The 26,325-nt window shown below is 34.6% G+C and overlaps 1 protein-coding gene across 5 annotated transcripts in view; it reads right to left on the bottom strand.

Annotated features, from left to right (window-relative positions):
• The window catches only part of LOC149801189 (putative inhibitor of apoptosis), a 32,160-nt gene extending 5,908 nt beyond the window's left edge, over positions 1 to 26,252 (bottom strand). The window contains exons 1-5 of one of the 5 annotated variants that reach the window (XM_089955221.1): positions 25,647 to 26,252; positions 20,932 to 21,084; positions 19,785 to 19,901; positions 3,681 to 3,873; positions 2,832 to 3,031 (exon numbers count right to left, since the gene is read on the bottom strand). In XM_089955221.1, coding sequence (XP_089811347.1) covers positions 2,832 to 3,031; positions 3,681 to 3,867 — 387 coding nt within the window. In that variant the 5' untranslated portion in view covers positions 3,868 to 3,873; positions 19,785 to 19,901; positions 20,932 to 21,084; positions 25,647 to 26,252. Of the gene's footprint in view, positions 1 to 2,831; positions 3,032 to 3,680; positions 3,874 to 4,447; positions 4,521 to 11,999; positions 12,205 to 19,784; positions 19,902 to 20,931; positions 22,766 to 25,646 lie in introns of those variants that run through there. The other 4 variants (XM_089955222.1, XM_089955223.1, XM_089955224.1 and 1 more) reach the window with 4 other exon arrangements.
• Between the last annotated feature and the right edge of the window lie 73 nt (positions 26,253 to 26,325).

Here is a 26,325-nt window from a genome sequence, read left to right as displayed (position 1 = left end):
TATAGATCTATGACTTGCTCAACAATTATTCTGATTATATCTGAAGGTCTTTTACTACCATGATGTGACGTTGGAATTGATGATAATCAGTTTGGTTTCAAGAAATAACACTCAACAGACTTGTGTCTTTAAGCTTTTAAGGAATCTGTCAACTGTAACCAACAGAGAGTGGAAAGGAGATGTTCTTTTGTCTTTATTATTTAAATAAGTCATTTTCATATAAGACTACATCTGCCATTAAATCGTTCAGTTATCAACAATTTAATATTGCTGATGATACATCATTTATAAATCTTAACATTGGATGTTTATGGAAAACATGCAATTATTATAGCGATTCCACAAACTCAAGGATCACAATATCTTGCACTGTCAAGTAAATTAACTATCATGTTCAAAACAAGCTGTTTGAATTGGTGCTGAGTACTCTATGAAATCTTCCCAAAACAAGGTTTTGAGAAATTCCTCGACTTTTCAAGGCCCCTGAAATTTATTTTTTAAATTCCAAAACTTTTCCAGGATTCCATGACCTGCAGAATCCCTGTTCTTTCCAGGTCAGTTCTTGCCTGTCTAGATGTTTGCTTGGTGGATCTGCAGGGTCGATTCTACTACAGTCACCAAGAGGATCGTTTCTCAATGATTAGAGTGGTTAACTTTCAAAAACTTCTCTACTGTATCTTTATTGCTCTCTGGCTTTCCAGACCTTTCTCCCCCTAGCAAGGTTGAACTGAACCTATACGGATTAGAGATAAAGCCTGCTCTTCTCTTTCCTCATGGTACTTTCCACTGTAATTAATGTTTTCAATCTTGTTCTAAGACCATCTCTCAGCTGCTTCAAACCCTTTTTTCCAATTTCACTTGCTCTTTTGAATAATTTCCTAAGCAGATTTAGCTCCCTCTGAATCTCTCACTGCCTTCTGTTGGCCTTGGCGCACTCACTTCTCACTGCCTTCTGTTGGCCTTGGCACACTCACTTCTTGCTGCCTTCTGTTGGCACACTCACTTCTCACTGCCTTCTGTTGGCCTTGGCACATTAACTTCTGACTGCCTTCTGTTGGCCTTGGCACACTCACTTCTCACTGCCTTCTGTTGGCCTTGGCACATTAACTTCTCACTGCCTTCTGATGGCCTTGGCACACTCACTTCTCGCTGCCTTCTGTTGGCACACTCACTTCTTGCTGCCTTCTGTTGGCCTTGGCACATTAACTTCTGACTGCCTTCTGCTGGCCTTGGCGCACTCACTTCTCACTGCCTTCTGTTGGCCTTGGCACATTAACTTCTCACTGCCTTCTGATGGCCTTGGCACACTCACTTCTCGCTGCCTTCTGTTGGCACACTCACTTCTTGCTGCCTTCTGTTGGCCTTGGCACATTAACTTCTGACTGCCTTCTGCTGGCCTTGGCGCACTCACTTCTCACTGCCTTCTGTTGGCCTTGGCACACTCACTTCTCACTGCCTTCTGTTGGCCTTGGTGCACTTACTTCTCACTGCCTTCTGTTGGCCTTGGTGCACTTACTTCTCGCTGCCTTCTTTTGGCCTTGGTGCACTTACTTCTCGCTGCCTTCTGTTGGCCTTCGTGCACTTACTTCTCGCTGCCTTCTGTTGGCCTTGGTGCACTTACTTCTCGCTGCCTTCTGTTGGCCTTGGTGCACTTACTTCTCGCTGCCTTCTGTTGGCCTTGGTGCACTTACTTCTCGCTGCCTTCTGTTGGCCTTAGCACACTTATCTCTCACTGCCTACTGTGGGCCTTGGCACACGTATTTCTCACTGCCTACTGTTGGCCTTAGCACACTCACTTCTCAGTGCCTACTGTTGGCCTTGGCACACTCACTTCTCACTGCCCTCTGTTGGCCTTGGCACACTCACTTCTCAGTGCCTACTGTTGGCCTTGGCACATTCACTTCTCACTGCCTTCTGTTGGCCTTGGCACACTCACTTCTCTGCTTCTGTCTCATGAGTCCAAATCTGTCTTTCCCAACTGCATAAACAATAACTGTGAGGGTTAGCAGTTTTCTCTCAATACTACCACGTAAAGTTTTTCCAGATCATCATCAAATTGCTGCCAACTGCTTTTTGTCATCTTTGGCCATTCTATTTTCATCTTTCTCTTGCTGGTGTTCTTAAGTCAGCACATGTGCCTCTTTCCACACATTGTTCTGAAAGGTCCTCCTGGGTTGCCCCCTCTTCTGGGAATGTCAAAATATCACCAAAGCTGTTGACTCCATCCTAGTTAGTCAGTAATTCCTGTCTGTATATATCTTGCAGAAAAGAAGCTGATCATCGATCCTCTGGAGATAGATGCTGAGGCCACCTTCCACACTTTCCAAGAACACATTATCAGTGCGACCTTACATAATCATATCTGGGCTGTCTATCACTGATAACACTGGAACTAAGAGGCTCCTGGAAAGTTTTACTCCTTGCACAGCTGTATTTGGCAGCTATTTTATAGTCAGGGAACATTTTGACAAACAACTTGCTTGCATGATCTGCCACACTTATTTACTGATTATGCTCCAGAATTAATTCACTAAAGAAAGTTTCTGCATTCAAAATGGCAACATCTAAGTCAGAGAATTCATTTTGGGATCAATGAAATTTTCTTTTGTGAACATTGCCCGACAGTTAAACCCTTGTGTTTCTCTGAGGAAACTCGTTTTTTTACAATCATCCTTCCCTCCATGTGCTACACTCAAATGCTGACACGTATTACAAAAAGCAAAGGTTTCACCTGTTACCATTCTCCACAAAAAGGAAGGGTCGAGTGTATTGTGGTAGCTGACATCTTAAATTTATTTTTGGGCAATATTCAAGGCAATAAGGTTACTTACAACTAAACTCCTCACACAGTCTTCAGAAACATCTCCCCTCTCTCCAGCCTGGATTTCTTGAATAAATTTGGGTCCCTTGTTTAGGACAAGATGGGGACAACTTGGGTACCACTTGGCATGTTCGGTCCATGGCTCATCGCCAGGTTCCCAGTATCGAAGACCACCACCACAGTAGTAACACTTTACACTATCGCCAACACCTGAGGAATTCAAAAGCATTATGAGATGGACATACAGCCGAGCTCCATGTGTAATTTGGTTAATCATGCTTATCTAACAGACAGAGAGAAACTATTCTCATATATAGCAAAAATATAGGCTGCAATAAAGATGCAAACAACAAATATCAAACATTCTTGCAACATTTAGTAAATAGTTTATCCAAAACAGAAGGTAGTGTTATGTTAACTTACTGGAAAAATAATGCAAATTAATGAAGTTAAAATCTTAATTACTTATTACCAAGATGTATATTGTATTAGGCTTCTCTTCTGAAAATATGCAGGAATATTGTGATGCAAATGGTAAATTGTTTTTATTTTTTTTACGACATGGAGAAATAATTTAATGCCATGTGATAGTTTCATGTAATTGCCATGAATTTTTAATCCAATTCATAACGATCCTAAATTGCAAGAATTCTCAGGATATATGATCCTAAGAAATGGTACACCAAAGATGTAATGCAGAAATCAGCCTTTCAAAAAACTAGGATGGTGCTGCATTACTTTATATGGAATCTTCATGTCGAATATTTCCGACGTTTACAACTTTCTACAAATCAATGCAGATAAATTATGATATAAAGCAAAAGATCACCAATCATTTTAAGCCTAAAGAAGTCAGTACCTCCATATATGAATCCAGCTTCGGCAAGCTCATCTGGTTGAACTGGGATATACTTTGGCCAGGTTTTGAATGATTCTTTACGATTTGAAAGGATGGCATATTGAGGAAATTTGGGCCTGGCTATCTGAATCCCAAGCTGATCTGGCTGTGTTTCCCTACTCTTGGTTTGTGTGCCTCCTACAGACATGGTGATCTACAAAATATAACAGACTACCTTATTGTTCGATTTATGGTAAACAAAATCAAAGATATATAACAAAAATTATTTGAACTTGTGCATACATACACTGTAAGATCAGGCCCATAATGCAATGCTAATTTTATTCACTTACTATACCAGTATTATAAATCAGACAAGACAGTAAAATGGCATCCATGGAGAAACTAATATGGGAAACAAACACAACATACATGAATTATCTTACTGATGTGGGCAATCTGACATTCTATATTTAAAATGGATGTATAACTCAAAATGACCCAGACCAATAATGGCCGAAAAGGTAATTGAATAAATTAGCAAGTATTGATTGCTGGATATTTGTTTTACATAAACATAGACAAGATACAAAATAAGTTGACTGTGGAGAAGCAAGAAAATATAATAGGGGATTTAACTTCAAATCAAATGATCTGGAGTATGTAAACATGTGCACCTGGGACAGATTGAAAAATAAACAATTATATACATGTATATTTTATATATCAGAATCAAGGGTATTAGGAATGTTGGGTGGAATCAGACACTTTCCAGCTCATCATCATACTTGAAGGCGAATGTTTCCAGTGCTTTTATGATTTGTTTCGTCAGCCTCCTGCGCATCATCTGACTGACTGAAACTGAGAGAAAATCCATCTTTCTTTCTCTGTGATAACTAGGCATGAGTTGATGTTATTACATATGTGCTAATGATATCTAATGAAAGCCAATTAATCACTTGCATTTAGATTTACAACTAACATCTTACAAAAGGGTCAAGGATGTTGTGTATTATGCAAATGACATCATCTCTGTGCAGACATCATTGATAAATAAAGGGGCAAAAAAATCAGAAATTTAGACAAAGTAAGATAAAAGGAAAGCAACAAGAAGATACAACACAATAATTCACACACAACACCTATATACAACAACCACAGCAACAGCAATACATTACTGAAATATAGTTTAATTCATTGTAAAATATAATTGTGTTGTGACGATGAAGATGATGATTGTTATTATTACTGATAATGATAATAATGAAGAATGTTATTTTTGTTCAAATCATACTGGATAGGACTTTTTTTTCAAATCAAATGTTAATTTACATTATGGATTGCTTAAAATTGTCTTCATTTTATTATCAAGATTCTGTAAAAGTAAAAGGTTATTTCTTTGGACACTTTGTGTTCTATGCACTTTCAGTGCGTTCTATACACTTTCAGTGTGTTCTATACACTTTCAGTGTGTTCTATACACTTTCAGTGTATTCTATACTTTCAGTGTGTTCTATACACTTTCAGTGTATTCTATACTTTCAGTGTATTCTACACTTTCAGTGTGTTCTATACACTTTCAGTGTATTCTATATACTTTCAGTGTGTTCTATACACTTTCAGTGATGAATATCACTATCATGCAATTCGTATACTTTTGTAACACGGCCTGTTACATTCAGGTTCACTGCCCAGACATGCACTAAAGTGTTCAAAGATGTAAGAATTGCACACAATTTGGTCATTTCATTCACTTATAAATTCTAACCTGATTCTTACCAGGGGGATCCAAACTAAAACTGTCAACTTGTTACCAGGGGGATCCAAACTATCAACTTGTTACCAGGGGGATCCAAACTATCAACTTGTTACCAGGGGGATCCAAACTGTCAACTTGTTAGCATTTCTAATCAAATAGGAGTATCTTTAGTCAGTCATATTTGCATATTTCAAGCAACAGATATGATTTAGTCCACCATCTTTGATAATGTTAATAATTCCACAAATTCTGGAGTTGCATCTATTTGAACACACATATAAAGAGTTACTCCATTTTATTTGTTCAATCTGATTTAGAAATATTAACACTAGTCATGGCAAATATTGGATGGCAAATATTGGATGCCGACAAGTTTTGACTGAAATGGACTTTTCTAGAAACCAGAGAAGCTAGAAGTAATAGAAGTGACTGTTTCTCAGTTCCAGGGGTGGCTTTGATGTCCCTCCTGCTGTGTCATGTTGCTATTTCATATGTACAAGTATTCTCTGCATTTCTCTATTACAAGTCTTATGTAAGGTGCAACACCAAGCATTTCCTGGAGTGACAATCCTGTCAAAGTAGAGCCAGACACAATCTTGTTTTCTTCCAGGCCTTGCAGACAATAATATAGAGAATCACCAATACCATGGTCTAAGAGATAGTCATGGCTATTCTTCTTCATGGTACCTGACCAAATAAACCTGCAGCTTGAATATACTAGGCCTGCTTTTTGTAGTTAATAATGGAGTGTTCAAACACAATTTTCAATTACATGTACAATTAGTTGAGCTGATCCAATTTGTTTATTAAGATCCACAATCCAAATGCAAGATGCTATATTCAAGTGGTCAAGGCACAAATCTGTCCAGTTTATCATACATAAAAAAAAATTACAAATCAATTAGATTACTTTTATTAATGTTTTTGAAGTGTGAGTTCATTTGATTTCAATTGAACAACCCTGGCTAAATTAAATAAAATTTTAATAAGTCTGATACATCATAAAAGTTTTATTTTGTATTTTTCTTCAAGTTCCACAATTCATTTTACAAATAACCTTACTAAGGGCTGATATTCATGTCTACCTGAATGTACCATTGAGTCATTGACTACGTTTTGTCTTCTTGTATGATGAAATGTTGGACCATTTGATCACGGACAGATCCAGACGTATTTTCAGGTCCTGTGTGGTTGCAAGAATTTCTGGAAATTCACCAAAGGAGTCTTACATTTGGTTGTATTTTACTGATAAAACATCAGACTTCTGAAGGTTCACACACTGATCAGGAACTTCCATTTGCTTTGAAACGCAAATAAATCGACAATGTTAGGGTGTTAGGAACCCCATGTCAGAGTCAGAAACTATAAACCAATGAATAAAATGGCTGTATTTTGTGCATTTCTTATATCCTTGATGCTTTTCATTTTTTAAACGGAAGTAGGCACAAACAAATGGGATGGTTGCAAATACTTTATAGTTCCTGTCAGTCTGAAAAAATTGCTTTAAGTGGGCATTAGGCTAAAGCCATTATCAATAGTTCTTTTTTTGTAAACTGATGCAAACAAATGCATGTGACTGCACTGTAAGCTTTAGACTTAGACCAGGGATCTCAAACATGTGGCCCACCAAGCAGTATCCTGTGGCTGCAAAATAACTGGCATCACAAGGTGTCATGAAAAATCAAAAAGGTTGTGTGGCCCTTGGGCCATCGAAAATGCCTTCATGCAGCCCTGAGGGTGGTTTGAGTTTCAGAACCTGGCTTTAGATCACCATGGGTACAAAAAGCAATAATAATTATCAGTGTTATACTACACATGTCCTTTGAAAGCCAACATCATGTCCTGATCAAGCCAATACTGTCTAATCAGGCAAGTATTAATCCGGTTGCGTGAAATATCACCTGGTCTATCAATATCGCAACCACTTCCAGTCACATGGGTTAGAACCCCCACACACACACCAATTCACTGACGGATACTCCTAATTTTCTTTGTAACGAGCCCCAGTGCTTCCAGTTATATGAAAGTGATACTGTGAAAAGGTAAGAACCGAGAATACAAGAATATAAAAAGCAATATACTACAATGCTGTGTTATTTTGGCAAATGGGATTTTCCAATTAATTTTGGACCCGCGCCGTCTAGCGCTTGGTTACATATGTACAGTAAAGCTGTATCCTGTAAGGATGCAAATATCGTATATTTTCTCTAAAATGTCCAAAAAATTGATAAATTTACACTGAAAAACAATGAATATCACTTTTTGTAAAGTGCATGTAATTCTGTTGATCATCGTATACAAAACTCAAACGTACTATTTCTGCATTGGCTTTGATTACAAAATATTCTCAATGTAAGGATATTGGGACAAATTTAAAATTTCATCTCAGGTTAATAAATATGGAATTTTTGAGAAGGTCAAAGCATCAGAAATAACAAATTAGCAAATAAAGTTTATTCCTTTTCATGGTTTTTGTATGTACAAACATCTTATTTTATTGCCTGCAAAAAACCCCCAAGAATTCTATAAAAAAGTGAGCATATTTTGTAAAGTGTATATAATGAAACAAAATCCAGTAACGGAAAGTTTTTGGGGGTCAATTAATGAAGCAGTCACAAGAGAATATAACCAGACTGTTCTTATATTATAGTTGCTACCTAACGAGTCTGACGTTTTGTCAGTAAAGTAATTCACAATAAATCACCTTAATACAATATATATATATATATATATATATATATATATATATATATATATATATATATATATATATATATATATATATATAATATGTGTGTGTGTGTTTATTATCCTGATAACGTGATTTCGTGTTGTCAAAGATTTTGTTGTACTTTATTGACAAAATGTCAGACTGGTTGCTACCTCTACCAGGTGCTCAAGGGAGAGAAATGACAAATTTCCGGTTAAAGATGACATGGTAGGTAGGCTATAATATAGCCTCATTCCAATGAAATAAAGATATGTACCACAATATTCTTGGCACGTTCTATATTTAAATGCATAAATAAAACCTCTCCCATGTGAAACCCTCCATGAACCACATGTTTTGTGGATTTTTCATGAAAATGTTCTCTAAGCCGTATCAAATTTCTACCAATAACATATAGCTTAAAAAAGAAAAGCCAAATGGTTTCCTTTGCACAGGTCATCACCTAAAATGCTCCCGCTATTCATGAAATTATCCAATCAAAGTTAAAACAACGGGTACCCTCTCTGTACAAAAATATTAAGATGGTGGCTCTCTGCCTGACTGAAGTGCCATGAATAGCGGAGAACTCGTCACAGGTGTCAAGAGAAGTCGCCCCATGGTGGTCGGAGAAGTCGCCCCACTTTGCCTGGAGAAGTCGACCCAAGGATCATATATAGTAATTCTGAGATGTTGCCGCATGGTTGTTAAGTCTTTATTTATTGTTTGTTTTTTTTCAGCTTAATAACTTATTATGTTACATTTAGATGACAAAAATGTTTTTTTCTTCTTTCTTTTCTGTCTGTTTACTTCTAATTAAAAAATCTTGCAATTTCTGGGGTCTTGAGAATTGGTTAATTTTTGTAAAGTGTTTTTACGCTGGTTTTATTTGATAACTTTAGGAGACTATAATATTTATTAATTATAGATAATGACTATAATATTTATTAATTATAGATAATGAAGGAATAGATTGTATTGTGAAAGGAATTAAATCTCTATTTTACATTCTGCTATAAGAGTAAGATTACGAGCTTTATTCAGCGCAGAATCAATTATATGTGTAGGATAATTTATATTTTGTAAATATGTTTGTAATTTATTCAATGAATTTTGTAATTGATGTTCATCTGAAATAATGCATCGATATCTTTTGGACTGGCTATATGGTAAACATTTTTTACATGACATGGGATGACATGAAGAATATTCCCGATATTGGTGGATATTAGTTTCCTTGATATGAATATTTGTAGAGATAGTGTTATCAATATTTGTTATTACATTTACATTTAAAAATGAAAAATGCATACTAGATGCAGTATAAGTAAATTTAATCGTTGGGTGAAAATGATTTAGACGATCAATAAATCTTTTCAGTTCTTCAGTTGAAAGCTTTTAGATCATAAATATGTCATCTAAAAATCTGAACCAAAGAGATGGATTAAACTTTTCGTTTTGAAGAAAACCCTTTTCTAATTTACCCATGAAAGGGAAGAGTATGAAGGAACCATATTAACACCCATTGACGTACCCATTATTTGTATGTAATTCGTATTATTAAATTGAAAATATTTATTTTTCAAGGCAAATTTTATTATTTATGAAATATATTCACTAGATAATGTGATATTATTAGGATTGTTATCAAGAAAATATTTACACGCTTTAATACCATCTGCATGTGGAATGTTGGTATATAGTAATGTTACATCCAATGATACCAGAATAGAAATTATCAGATAGCTGTGGAATAGACTTCAACTTTTTAATGAAAGTAGTTGTATCTTTAATGTATGAAGGAAGTGATTTCATTAAAGGTTGTAAAACACTATCAATAAATTTGGATAGGTTTTCAGTATATGAATTATAACCTGATATAATGAGTCATCCTGGAAAATTTAAAGGTAAATTATGGTCAGAATTTTTATGAGTTTTGGGTAATATGTGGAATTGAGGTGGACATATGTTAAGAGGGAAAATATCAAATTCCTCATACGGAATTATTATTTTTAGCGATCTCATTAATGCATGTTGAAATTGTTTTTTTTAATTTCTATTGATGGGTCTTTGACAATATGTTTGTAGTATTTTTCATCATTTAATTGACGTTCAACTTCTGTAACATAATTTTCTTGATTCATAATAATAATAATAGTGTTTGACTTACCCTTTTTAATCACTATACTGTCGTCATTCATTAGATTATACAAAGACTTAATTTCGTCCTTAGAATATTACTATGATGTTGCTTTTTATGATTACCAGTTAATATCTCTTTTGTGATCGCGTATATATATAAATCTAAATATGAATCACGTAAAAGATGATTTAATTCTGTTATAAAAAGATTATCTGGGTGACAAGTTTTGGGGTGACTTCTCCAACCAATTGGGGCTACTTCTCCAGATACGTTGGGGCAAGTTCTCCCATGGGGCGAGTCATCTGCATACCAAGCGCCCTTAGTTACGTTGTTATCGCTACTCGATGTTTAATGATTATACGTCATACTGTATACCGAAGGTGACGTAGATGTCCTTACAATGTTAAGCTTGGATTTCATTCCGGGGTAGCCAATATGAATCAAAATTGATAAAATGTTGCTTATGATGATGCTTATCGTACATAAATAGGAACACAGTAACAGTTACATTTTCTTGAAATCAGTAATATTTCAGCAACAACAATAATTATAACAATACTTTTCTTGTATATTTATATTTCTTTGCCACACTGCATTTAAAATTCATATCAAATTAAATATTATTTGTTTTTAATTTGTAATGTTGTTATTCATGGATTTGACTTTAATTACCCCCATGGTACGCTAATCTGGGTCTGGCACCATATGCGTTTTCTTTACATTTACATACATGATTGACAAATATATTTCATTGGATTAGAAAGAGGGAAAGTCATAGAAACTTTACAAATTATAAGTATGCAGCGATAGCAAAACGGTTTTAATGTGCCGATAAATACAGCGTTCCAGGCCATAATAATTTGGTCTATTTTTGTGACGATGTACTTTCCAAGTGTGTTGCTATAAATAGTTTTTAAATGGAAACTCAGATGCTAAACATATCACTGTTGCGTTTTCAAACAAAATATTATTTTCTTATCATCTAAATGAATTAATTGCCCGCATCACATTCAAAGGAATTGCGAGAAGTACAGTTTTTTGCAAGAGTATTTTTTGAATCCGTGATATCGCGTAATTATGTGACCTATTTTTAGCTCAACCCCATTAGCACAGCTGGGTCATGATTGGTTCTGAAATTAACGCTTCTACGATGCAAACTTCCCATCACAGGCACTTGATTCTGAGTAAACTAATGTGTACACTCCTCATATAACACAATAGTTTCCCCATAATCAAGTGTCTGTCTTATCAGTCCATTATCACAGTAAACGAAATTTGGAAATGGAGAACTCCAAAGAAAGGCCTCATGTGCGAGCCACCCACCCCCACACAAAAAACCCCAGTAACATGAAGGAAGAAAATCATACCGAGTGACAAAATTACCTCAGATTACCCCCATGAATAGTTCTGACATAGGACAGTTTCGTTGTTGTTTTTTTCAATTCAAATAAGGAAGTCTGATGATTGTCCGTCGTTAGACTTAACTCGGAAAGTCCATATACGGAATAAGTTTAAAAATCCAATTTTAATGAGATTGGGAAACCCAGCAATCTTCATGGTAGAATATTCAACTGTGGGCTAAAAATCATATCAGTGTTTCAGTCTTCCTATAGTTTAACCCGCAACATAATTGGGTAACAAGTTCAATCTGAGAACCGAAATAAAACCCGCAAATAATTCAGAATTGTAATAATTTCAACATGATGACCTAACAAAATGTGCTCGTCTTACCTGATTTATGTGTTCATTAGTGTTAAATCCTATGTTTCGTCGAATGAAATTAAATTTATCGAAGACTTACATCTGATTGTCGAAGATTGTGCTCGCAATGACGTCACCTAGTCCAAGTTTGGCTATATAACTCAAACCCTAACACGTGACTATATGGCAACCAATACTAACACTGGAAAGGGCCGGAAACATCGTGTGATTGACATGTATATTTCACATTCTTTAAAGCTTAATATTCGTCACACATCCGACTGTGACTGTGCATTTATACAATTTTAATCGTCATAAGTGAAACATTTTTTTTTATTTTTATCAATTGGTATAAACAACAGACACTTAATGACGTTGGCTGAAAGTGTTTGTTTTATATATACATAAAAAATGCACATGTGCTATGAGAATTTGTAAGGCTTGGTTATAGGTCAAGCTTCTGGAATCTTCTGGGGTTAAAAATAGATCCATCGAAACAAACGCACACACCTATAGTAACCCCGCATAAAGCATACCTAATTTAAGTAATTTTCTAGAATATGCATATGAAATGGTACACAATCTAGCATTGCTAGACCAATTAGTTAATAATTCTTTTTCAATGAATTTTATCTCATAATAATATCCTGTACGTGACATTTTTTAGGGCACGGCCTGTACGAAAACTTCCGCCCAGACTTGAACCAGATTCCAAGTGGAATTTTAAAGCGGATTTCACTTAAAGCCTAGATTCCACTTACAAATTTTAGGTGGGTTCAGGGCGGATTCAGGGTGGAATACAGCCCGAAATATGCAAATTAGTCCGTCTATTACTAGACGGAATTTGTTTATTCCGCCTACTAGGTGGAATTAGTTTATTCCGCCTACTAGGTGAAATTTGTTTATTCCGTCTACTAGGCGGAATCTGCAGAAACCCAATCCAATAATGAAAATATCAAGGCAGATTTCAGACGGGTTTTTTTAAAAATTTTCTGCCTAAACCATAAAAAATATACTTCAGATTTCTATTATGTATTAAACTGCCTAATGATTTTTTTTAGACATTATTGGGAATCAATGATAAATATTCACAGCAATATTTAAAATGGATCATAAATTTTATTTTGACAGACATTATCAAATAAGATTTAAGTTTTTCTTGTCCTAAGGGGCAATGCCATTTTCTTTCTTGCATACAAAATGTAATCCAACATGGCATTGCTTAGTATTTCACTTTAAAGTTTGGTGAGATTTCACACATATTTTGACCAAAACTTTCATTGAAATTATGTTGAGGTCTCAAATTTCTTTGAAATATTTGTGAGGTTTCACAAAAAAATTGACTAAAACTTTTGTAAGATTTTACTAAAGTTTTGATCATTATATAGTATTTTACTGAAGTTTTTTTTTAGTGTTTCAGACATTTCAGCAGGTTTCAAAGAAATAATGGATATGAATTAAACAGGACTTTATTCATCAAGGTGATATTTAAGTGTGCATGAAAACAATTATACTGATGTTGTAATTATATCACATCCAAGGCAAGAGAAATGGGAGTTAATACTAATAAAAATAATAATAATGATAATAATAATAATGACTTTATTTAGAGAAGGTAATTCAATTAGTTACAGAACTAATCTACCTCGAGGCCTCCTATCTGTGATGTACAACACATACAGTATATACAACATATGAAGTATCTGACACTAAATAATTAAGTGGTTTTAAAAATCGAAGTATCAAGCCTGGAACATATGCACAGGAATCTGTGAACACATAAACATATATAAAATATTAATCTGCATTGAAAAATTCAGTCGTGAAAATAATGCAAAATTACAGAAAATCATCCATTTGAGACAATTTGATTATGAGAAGAAGAAGAGCTAGGAGCCTGCCTTATGTCACTTGTACTATATAGACTGGATTTTTGATTGACCAAACTATGATGCTGTTGTGGTCTCTCGAATTAGTCCTTGTTCCATAAGCAGCCGTGAAAACGTTTATCATGTAATAATTACTCTTATTTTACACTGAATTCCAACACACTATGAATATTTTGCTAATATACACAATAATGCCTCACGAGATTGAAAGTAGATTCTACTTTTCGGCCAAGAAAATTCCGCAAAGATATGACTATCTTTGATAGGCATGGATATCTGGCAACAATTTCCACCAGTGATCTACATGTTGCCCCTCCTTAAATTCTGAAGTTAATCAGTTTGGAGTTGTATATTATTTCGAAATCATCCTGATTCAATTCCTTGTCCTATTTAGCACGTTAGCCGCTACTGTAAAGCTCTTTATGGCACAAAAAGCAAAATGCTTGTACTGGCGTTCAGTTTTCATACAGATTGATCAGTTATGTTCCCATCAAATTTGCGTTCAGGGTATTCTCATTGCCGCACATTTTTCAAATGGTTATTCAATCTGGAATTACATCACAATTAATACTTCCAGTTCAGTACCCACGAATGTAGTTCTAGTCTATTTTTAGAACATTTTTTCCTCTCTCATTTTGGTGGTGATAGAAGAGTTTTATTTATGCATTTTTGGTAGGGATTTAAAGGTAACTGTTTATTCTTGATAATATGAGCTCAGGGTGTTGTTGTCTGTATGTATTTTGGCGACAGTGCACAGTGAGTAATAAGGCCTTGGTGATGATCCGGAAGTGAAATTCGTGTTCTGGTTACATGCTGTTATGTTGACAGTCAATAATCTAAAAAAAGAGCAGGTCAACCTTTGACAAGAACTTCACCGTGAAGTCATCTTTGAAGGTATTTTAGATTAACATATGATTTGCATTGATTGTCACACAGTGGAAAGGTCAGTACTGAGAAACAAATGTAGAGAACATATAGTAAAATTAATTGTGTACTATGTCCTGTAAGGGCAGTATTGGAGCAAAGTTTAAATTGGTATAAAATCTTTATTATTAAAGATAGACACATGAAATTTTAATATGTCATGTATATTGACTTTTAAAATATAAGAATGAAATTAAAAGTAAAAAATTAATTTTTATTTTAAAAATTTTAATAAAATTTTAAAAAAATTAAAAAAAATAATTAAAAAACCCCTAAAATGCACATATATAATATTTTTGGGAATCATATTAAATGTTATCAGCATGTATATATTCCTACACCATATAAAAGCTCCAATGTTGGATTTTTGTCACATTTTGTCAGAGAAAATATCTTTGTAGTCAAAATGAGACCTTCATTAAAAATACATGAAGACAAAATTATAATTTGTATTGGCCATTCAGACTATTTATTAGGGGTCCAATCAGTTAATTTATGTGTTTATGATGGGGTCACTTCCTGAGTAACAAACTTCTGCTTGTATAGCCTTCAGTAATTGTTTATAAACATAGTTATAAGGTATTTAGTGAGAGGACAGCGATGAAAACTTTATACTAGAACCTACTCAAGTTCTCTACTAAATCATTTTAAACTGTCTGAGAATGAAATACAGGTCAGAGGGATAAAATATGCTTCTCCCAGGTATATTTACCCTTGGATGTAAGAAAAAAGCAAAATGATGTAAGTTGAATACAAAATGCATTCCATTTTATTGTTCAGTTAGGTTAAGATATTGATTGGTGTAGTGCGGCATTGTGGCCTATATGATGTTATGGGAATTCTAATGATCCATCTTGCTTTATGCATTATTAATTACTAATACTATTTGTTAACTGACACTCTAAAGATTACATAAGAAGCATTCAAACAAATTATTTGAATTTAACTTTGTACATGGTTACATATCCCACATGTACAAATATCCATCCATTTTAGAATGTTTGGGATCAAAAGTTCACATTCAGTACATCATATAGGCTGACATTGTACCTATAGTGAACCTGTAAAGCACATTTATGGCTATGTGCACTGAAAAGATCCCAAAATGTTATTTTCATCATGAATATGCCTATGTATGGTAACATATTTCAATTTAGTACTTTGACAGAGTGCGGTATTGAAACATCAGCTGATATCTGATTCCATTCAATCAATGAGCTTAATAATTGGTAACCAACACTCTTCAAAATACCATATAAATGTTCAAATAGATAATTTGAATTATGTTTGCACATTTGATCTTAACAAGTACATTGTATATGTCCCACATATGCAAATTTCCATCCTTGTTTACAAGTTTTGGGGATGAGAATTTCACATTTAGCTGATGATATAGGATTTATTGGTACTTATAGTTGATTTGTATGACCACATTTGGCTGTATTCACTTGCAATATCCAAAATTGTTATTTCCCTCATGAATAAGAATGCTTATAGTAACACATTCTAATTTAGTACATTGTCACCTGACTTTCCTGTATACTGGTATGTAATAATGTTTACACCAATGATCAAACCTCACCGCCCCAACATTGCCTTAAACTTTATGATACATAGTCTACCTGATTAGTTTTTTAACTTGTAAATGGCTAAATGTGCTTCTAGAAACCTCATATACTTTTAGGATGAATTTAACACTTTAATACATGGCCATTGCTTCACATTTCTGAGTGTCACTCTGTCAAGTTTAATATTTTCTCCCATGCTTGCAACCTTAATGTTAATTTGAAATCACCATATCTAACACAGTTTAACTTCATTTACATAGATCTTACTGTTTTCTAGAATTAAGTGAAACATATTGGATCTTTTCAGGTCTAGCCTGGTATCTGGAACAAAGTGTTAGAGTTGGATTAGCTTGGAAGCTCTCCTGAGTAGTCTGGTGGTAATAGCATGGTTTCATAAGGGCATGTGCAGTGTACTGCCATAAGTGACCAAGATTAGTTCATATCACCACACTGATATATGGCACCTCAAAGACATGGCTTAGGTTTTCATGAGAGAGATCAGCACCATTTTTCAGTAAGGCAGAACCTCCCTAGTAACTATTTTCCTGTCCCATTGCCACCTTTTGTTGTTATCGACATTGAAATGGAATGCATTTTTGCTATAAAACATGGTAGTGGTCCCATTAGAACTTTAAATCTGAATGTGCTATTAGTTATGGAAACAACTGCCTAAGTACCTGACACAATAAATGTGGAACATAGCACCTGTCAGTGTTTCTTTAGTGTGTACACCTATATGCATCTGGACAGGCATATTGCGGTTTGCTGCCAAAATCACTATGAGCTATGATGCTTCACTACCCCTGGGGAAAATGTTATCAGTTATACAGACCCAAACTACCATTTGTTTTAAATATCATTCATTAGTCAACTTTTCTGTCTAAAATTTGTCAAACTGTGTTTTAAAACTTGTATGAAAATTTAAGTTTTCAATAAAATTTAGTTTTTAAAATTTAAATGTTAATTTAATTTGCCATTAAAACTGAATTTATCAACATTTGTAATTTTCAAACATATTTTCAGACAGGGCTTATCTTGTATCACAATTAGGTTTTTACTGCATTGAAAAATTCCTATAATTAAGGAAGATATAGCAAATTTAGTTTTGGTTTCTCAAGAGCACTTGGACCAGAACTTGCACCCTGTGGAACACCAGCACTACATACTTTCTGACAGGTGTCACATGTTTTCCTTGCAAGGAAATTCAAAAAGACTTCATGTAAAAAGTTGAAATAGGTATAGCATGCAAATATAAAAGTTTGACTAAAATTGGCGTAAAACATGTAGCCTGTCAGGAATTACATCACAATTAATACTTCCAGTTCAGTACCCACGAATGTAGTTCTAGTCTATTTTTAGAACATTTTTTCCTCTCTCATTTTGGTGGTGATAGAAGAGTTTTATTTATGCATTTTTGGTAGGGATTTAAAGGTAACTGTTTATTCTTGATAATATGAGCTCAGGGTGTTGTTGTCTGTATGTATTTTGGCGACAGTGCACAGTGAGTAATAAGGCCTTGGTGATGATCCGGAAGTGAAATTCGTGTTCTGGTTACATGCTGTTATGTTGACAGTCAATAATCTAAAAAAAGAGCAGGTCAACCTTTGACAAGAACTTCACCGTGAAGTCATCTTTGAAGGTATTTTAGATTAACATATGATTTGCATTGATTGTCACACAGTGGAAAGGTCAGTACTGAGAAACAAATGTAGAGAACATATAGTAAAATTAATTGTGTACTATGTCCATCTCTCGTCCCGCTCGAAAATTCGAACCACCATGTTTAGCAAACATGCTCTTTCTCATCAGTTTCTGTTACGCTATGATTCATTGGACAATTACAAAATTTTGACCAATCAGAAAGCTTTATACAACGATCTTCTGTTAAACAATAAACGGAACAAATACTTATTTGAAAGCTCGTTGTGGAATGGGACCGGATAGAGCATTATCGAGGAAATTCAGGTCAGGAGAAAAGCGAAATTATGTTTTAAAACTGAAAACAAGATGAAAACTTGTTTGAGGGCAGTTAAATCCAATTGAAGTTAAACAAAAATACAACAACAACAACAACAAATTTGAAAAAGAAATATAACAAGGAAAGCTCTGGAAAGAAGTTATAAATTGTGCCCAAAATAAACAATAAAATTACAGCTATCAGAAACAGGAAATGTAAATGCTGCTGAAAATCATTCAAATTGTACAACAAAAAACAATAAATTTTATTATGTCTTATTGATATTTTTACTGAACTGTCAGTGATATTACAATCACAAAATATCACTATATTTTCAGTCATTTAACTTTACAGACACACAAAAGCCAAGTCCTAATTATGCCTTATTTAACTGATGTAAATGACTAAGTTCTTCATTCCACCTAGATGTTGGTTAGAAAATAAACTAAGTCCAGATTCCTCCTTTCATATAATAGATGCCAGTGACTAAGTTCCTAATTCCACCTAGATGGTGGGTGGAAAATCAACCAAGTCCAAAATTATGCCTAAAGATGTATTTATAGCAGGAATTTGACAAAAGTCCATCATAGAGTTAGACGGACTCTAGATGGATTCATCTTTGACTTCTCAAATTTTCCATGTCTGCCTTTGTATTAATCAGATTTTTAACATTTTAGGCAGATTCCGCCTGGAGTCTGCTTAAGTTCCAGGTGGAATTTGCCTAATTATTTCGTATGGGGGGTGGTGGTGTCAAATTAGTTTCTAAAATGAAATTTTATTTCGTATCCACTGGTGCTGCCGCGAGCTTGATGTTGAAAAAAAATATAAAAAATTATCGAAATGGGGAAAAAATCATACCGAGTGACAAAAATTACTTGAGATTACACCCATGTCCCGTTCTGGCATAGGACCCTATCGTACTATCAAAGAGATTTTTATAGTATGATGGACAGGGTCCCATGTCAGAACTGGCATAATTTGAGGTAATTTTGTTACTCAGTATGACTTTTTCCTGTCAAATTATTGCTTTTTGTCAACATTAAGCTCGCGTCGAGCACCGGTGTTTGTATCTATATATACGAGCATTTCTAAGGGGGCAGAGTCCAGTTTTTATGTACAAATTTAATGCCACAATCAGTGACCTAGTATAAAAAAAATCATAAAAAATCAGATACACAAGTGAGGTCAAAAAGGTCCATATTTTTTGATACCTATATTAAAACAAAGTATAAGAATATTATTCACTTGACCACAGAAGTCAATAGCAGTGCATAGGAGAAGACGTTTATGCACCCCAACTCCTATTTTATACATGCATTTTTCACATCCAAAGGCTATTTTTGACAGCATGTGGTGCTCACAGTGCAAACGCAAGCCCTTTTCCTGGATGAAAATTTTGAAAAACATTGGCTACTGAATAGTTTGATGCAATTCAGAATAGTTGTCATCCAAGCAGTTTTTGAGATATTCTACTTGCCTTGAACCCACGTGTCTACTGCTATGGCAGGCTAGCTCTTCTTCCTAGCCGACAATTGGTATTTCACTATCAACGTACTGCAGAGCAACGATGGAAGGTGTACATGCCTGACATCACCTAGTTCACAAATATATCCATATCTATAAATAGCAAATAATAATAGCTGAAAAAGTCACACCATAGCCTTAAGTTAAGAAATTTGCCAGGGGCCAATTTACAAAACTGGACCCTGCCACCTTAAGAATTAGGCTGAAAATGGTTTATGTCAAAGGTTGTGTACATATCACATACTTATCTAGTACAATGGTATAAAGTAAAACTTTTTGTGCACAAAACTGAAAATGGTATTATGCTTTGTAAAAAGTTACTACTTTGCGGCAAAAAGCACTGCATTATTTACATTGTGAATTATGACTGACTGCATTTCTTGCAATATTTCAAATTGTTTGCAATCTACAATGCTTTTGGTCTTTGTTTACCACCATAGCATCAGTATAGAATCAAAATTCCTTTACAATGTTTCATGAATGTCAAGAAGAGATCTGGAAGTTGTAAATTTTAGGAGGGAATGACAGAAATGCTATGTTAGTTGTCAGTGACAGAAGTGAAAAGTTTCTATAAACTCTTTTAGCAAACTTAAAGAAATCAAACATTTAAGTAAATCATATGCTTTAGAAGTACTTTTAGATATAAAAGAAGCGGTTCCTAACTTTTCATTATCATTCTGGAGATGCTAATAGCAGCATCAGTGTTGTGGCTGTGTGTGTTGGTGGTGGTGGGGGGGGGGGGTAATTGCAACACAAGTCTAGTTAGTCTGTACAAGTCAAAGTTGAATCAATTAAGTAAACATTAGACAATGCTGGAATATTGATATACTGATGTGTGGGACCCTAAAACGTACAAACTGACATATCAAATAAATTCATTGATACATAGCCAATGAAATTGAACATATATGTACAAATTACTCCATACAATTTAACAGAGAAATTCCTTCTCAGATTTACTTACAACTGACTTTAATGCTTTCTGGAGTTTACAATATCATAGTAAATAATAAGATAAGGTATAGAACAAATATTTACAGTGTAAAATTCTATTCAAGGTAAAAAGCATTTCACCGGCTTGGCTTTTATTAAGCACGTACCATAAAACAACTCCTGCAGAAGCTAAATCTGTCTGTCAAAGTCACTCTCTTGTGCACTTAGATCAGAATGAGTATCTGGATGAGATTGAAGCTATTGTTTCTTTCAGCATGACTAACCGATTAATCCTAATCTCTTAACATGCAAACTGAGACCTGCAAAAAGAAAGGAAACAAGTGATATTGATGTACTTTTAACATTCAGTGAAAACATAAGAATTTCAGAGGAGAAACTGTATGTGTATTATCAAATTCATGAAACTGCCACTTAATTTTAATCTTTTCCCCCTTTGTTAACTGAACCTAGAAATGTCAAGATATATACATAACACTGCAACATTTCCTATTATCACCCAATTGTGAGATATAAATCTCTTATGTCAACTTCGGAGTGGGATCATGAAGGTAAAAACTATGTCGGTGTGCTAAAACTTTCATTATTCTCACCAAAATATAGCAAGCAATATGCCATATACATCATTATTTCTAAGACCGTTCCACTGGTGATGTTCAATATTCACAACAGTATGTTGATCTATGATTCCTCTGAATTCTATCTGCTCTTGTGGAGTTAAATTACTTTTAAGAATACATGCTGACATGCTATGCAATTGTTTATGTGTGTCTGCATTGAAATGTGAATAATATACATAAAAATAGGGGTGCAAACCTTGACACCTAACGAAAGTGCAAGACAATACATTATGGTTACCATTTTGTTCCCAAATTTAGTAAGTTAAGTCCAAAATATGCTACTTTGTCATGATGTAAACAGTTCTCACACTGAGGTACAAAACACAGTTACCTCCCTCTCCAAAGAGCATTACATTATAAGTAACATGCAACACTAAGTGATATATGGAAAAAGGAAGGAAATATAATGGAGCTAATGCATAAAAATTATTTAAATATACACAAAGAAACAGAAAAGTATAATAGATGTGGCATACAAAAATTATAAATTTTCCTTAAGGGGGCAGGGGCCAGTTTTTATGTACAAATTTAATGCCGCAATCAGCGACCTAGCATTAAAAAAAATCATAAAAAATCAAATACACAAGTGAGGTCAAAAAGGTCCATATTTTTAGATACCTATATTAAAACAAAGTATAAGAATATGATTCACTTGACCAGAGAAATCAATGGCAGTGCATAGGAGAAGAAGTTTATGCACCCCAACTCCTATTTTATACATGCATTTTTCACATCCAAAGGCCATTTTTGACAGCATGTGGTGCTCACAGTGCAAACGCAAGCCCTTTCCCTGGATGAAATTTTGAAAAACATTGGCTACTGAATAGTTTGATGCAATTCAGAATAGTTGTCATCCAAGCAGTTTTTGAGATATTCTACTTGCCATGAACCCATGTGTCTACTGCTATGGGAGGCTAGCTCTTCTTCCTAGCCGACAATTGGTATTTCACTATCAACATACTGCAGAGCAACTATGGAAGGTGTACATGCCTGACATCAATTTTAAGAACAACACAATACATATATACACACACACACTGGAGTGTAGTAGGCATTGGTGCTTTCTTAAGTGTGCAGAACCAGGCAACCAGATTAAAGGACTTTTTTTCTTTTTGGCAATTTTATTTAAAAAAAAGTTTAGGGATCACTAATATTTGGGGGTGGGGGGAATTATACCAATGCCCCTGAACTGTAGCTTAGATTGAATCTGTCTTTGATACGTAAAACCAACCATATTTTTAAAAAAAATTATCCCTCTATCACTGGATTGTTGTAAACATTGCTGCCGACTTGCACACTGATATGCAGAGCCCATCATATTTGTGTGCATTGCTATCACAAGACAACATTTTCCTATCACATTTCTGACATCATTAAAATTACTAGACCAAAATTTTCTGGGTATATAAAACAATTAGTTTTGATTCCTCACCCAGAGAGTTGGGGAGGAATTTTTTTGAATGCTTTTTCCCCCGAACATGTCCTCCATTTCAGTCATTAAATCTATTTATTGGAAGATGATACAGATCAGGAGTGTCCTCTTTTTTTAAAGTTCAAATATGGTAACTCTATTACAAGGCAAGGAATTATTTAACAATAATTAATGCTAAACTATGGTCTGAATCATTAGCAATACTGTACAAATCTTTTAGATTTGGGTCTGCAAATGTTGCATGTGATTTAGATTTTTAACAATTTTAAGTCATATCGTTATGATGTTATGTAGTGGGGCAATTTATAGTGATGTCTAGCACTGGGGCATCACGCCACAAACAAGCAACATCATGTCTCACCCAATCACATTATCGTGACACAAGGCCGACCAGTCCAAACACTAACCTCTTAATGCCGAGTGCTGAGAAGTAGCTGCTAGTACCATTTTTATAAGTCTTTGGCATGACTTGGCTGGGGTGACCGCCTATATACAAGGCAAACACCCTAATCACTTGGGCCACTGGACGGGTCTTGCAAATACAGAACAGAATAGTTGTTCTTGTGACACCAGTTTACTTATAATAAATCATTCAAGTTTTAAAAAAGATACAATTCCAATTTCTGTAAGATTGTTTCCCTTTGAATACACTGATGCGTCACTGGCATTAGAATTATTTACATATAATGCAAAGTCACCAATATACATTATGACAGGACCCATGACAGTGCCCTTTGGCATTCCTGTAGTAATATACTGAGGTGTGGATGACTGGTTGCCTCATTTAACATTTGCAAGACTGGAACCATTTTCAATTCGAAAACACGTTTAATAATTTGAATTTGTGCAGAAACATTTGATAATCAAAAGAATTGAGGGCTGTTGTTTTGTTAAAATTCAATACGTGCCCAACCAAGGTGGCTTTATAGATTTCCAAGGCACTAATAACATGATAGATGTACATATTTTGTATATCATGCCACTTTTAACCATACTTATTTCTTGGTTATACAGTATATAACATGGTCATGGAATGCCTTACTAATGCCAAAGTCTAGAATAACAGCCAGATTGTCAATAGGCTTGTGCTTCTTTTATTTAGGTTCATGGAAAGTGAATTGAGATGTCAGTCTTGTACTGTTTTAGCATCCTTTAGCCTCATTTTTGTAATTATTTGATGACAGATTTCATTATTCAGAGTCCCACAATGAATACATAAGTTATTATTCTCTTCAAATGAATTTTAAGAAATAATTCATATAATTACTTCCATGTTAAATTTGATGATAAAATATAAGCTAGGACCTATAGATACCATAACACTAAATAAAACTAAAATTAAAGACCTGAATTTACACAAGTAAAACATTCATGGATGTGTTCAAATTGAAAATTAATTAAGGTAACCACTGGTTAATTAGAACAAAACAGGAGTTACAAAAAGAAAAACAAGTTAGGCTAATTTTCAACTCACCAACTTTGAAAACTCAGTTCTACAGAATCTATCACTGGTATGAAGAAAATCATAAAAATACAGGTCATTCAAATGTGCAGGTTAGGACACAATGACCTATTTTTCATATGGTTGAATTACTTTCATCCAGATGTAACCAAATACCAATTCACACTAGTGTATGTGAAATAGTCCATGATAATGATGGTATATTAGGTCATGATCACCTAGGCTTATTATTCTTAAGTTCCATCCACATACCAGATTTTATCAGTGTAGGTGAGATAGAGTCTGAAATATTGATAGGGTAACATATTCAGAGGGGAACAAACGAATGAATGGCATCTAATCATTTACGACAAGCTATACATCACAAGGAATCTGAAGTTAAAATCCCATGTTTATACAATCATCTCTTCAGTAGTAATGATAACAAGATTTTAAAGATAGACGCCATGGTGTCCATATTGGACAACAGACCATAATCAATTTTCTTTTACAACCAAGTAAGAAGTAAGGTGGCAGCCATAATGGACTTCAAATCACCACTATTTACTTTTAATCCAAATAGATATCATAGGATGACTTTCAGTGGAAACCCCATGTCGATATGGCCATCCTTGGAAGAGTAGCAACAACTAGATTTTCAAGGTGCCTGCAGTGGCAACCATATTGGATGTCAAATCAGCACCATTTTCATTTAGGACCAGCTAAACTTCATAAGAAGTCTTTCTTTGAAAAGTCCATATTGATTTATCCATCCATTCAGGATGAGTAGCAATAAAAAGATTATCAGGAAGGCTGCCATGGTGGCCATACTGGATAACAGATCAACACTGTTCTCATTTAGGACCAACTAGGTATCACAAAAAGTCTTTCAGTGGAAACCCGATGTTGATACAACTGTCGATGAAGGATAACAAGGTTTTCAAGATGGATGCAAATGAGCATCAAATCAGTACCATTTTCATTTATGATCAACCAAACATCATACAAAGTCTTCTTGTGAAAACTGATGTTGATATGTCCATCCATTCAGCTGTACATTGATTTTCAAGATGGCTGCCATGCTGAATTTTCTATCAGCACCAGTTTCATTTAGGACCAACTAGATATCAAAGGAAGTCTTTCAGTGAAAGCCCCATGGTTACATGACCATACATTCAGTGGAAATCCCATGGTGACATGACCATACATTCAGTGGAAATCCCATGGTGACATGACCATACATTCAGAAGGAGTAGCAATATCAAGATGACCAATGTGGCAGCCAAACTGAATTGGCAAGTTGCTCCATTTTTATTGAGGATCAACTAGATCATGGGATGAATGTGTGTATAAAGTTTCAAGGCAATTCACCAAGTAGTTCAGGAGGGCTAACAAAGACCAACTTGTGCCACTGGGACAGATGGATGTCAGACCATCCTGGAGGTTCTTCTTGTCTGTGACCTGTAGAGATAAAAACAAACAAAAGAAACCACAGAAAAACTGTTTGATTATCTTTCAATATGCCGATCTCCAAAAGATTAAATATGTGTGTTAACTTGTATAACACCTTCCATGAGAAATACATAACAGCTACATGTATCACATACAGTGAGGACTAACTTGTGTTATCCCTTTTGATTATCATTATACTGGAGAATCTCAAAACTCCTAATATATTTTATATTAGCCGTATGATGAATACTGTTATGAATTGTTATTCTGGTGGTTTTTCGTTATACCATTTTAAGTCTGATAATATTATCGTGAAGGCCATTGCTGGACGTTTAATTACCAGAACCAAACATGTGCATTATTCTCTCCCACTGTAACGAAATTTTAATTGCAAATTATAATGCAGTGAAAATGTTCAAGTCCCAGTTGTTTCTAATATAGAAATTTACTTTACATTTTCTCTTCTAAAACAGACTTGTGCATCATAAACATGATCAAAGACATGTACACAGACACATGCATATTACAAAATAACATAAAATACAAGAAAAGCGAAACCAGATTCTTCCACTTGAAAAAAAGCCTTCTAAATTTTGAA

The sequence above is a fragment of the Sinohyriopsis cumingii genome, chromosome 4 (assembly GCF_028554795.1).
Source record: "Sinohyriopsis cumingii isolate HCF-2022 chromosome 4, ASM2855479v2, whole genome shotgun sequence".
Lineage (NCBI taxonomy): Eukaryota > Metazoa > Mollusca > Bivalvia > Unionida > Unionidae > Sinohyriopsis > Sinohyriopsis cumingii.
Note: the sequence above shows the minus strand (reverse complement) of the source record. Positions and strands in the feature narration are given on the sequence as shown.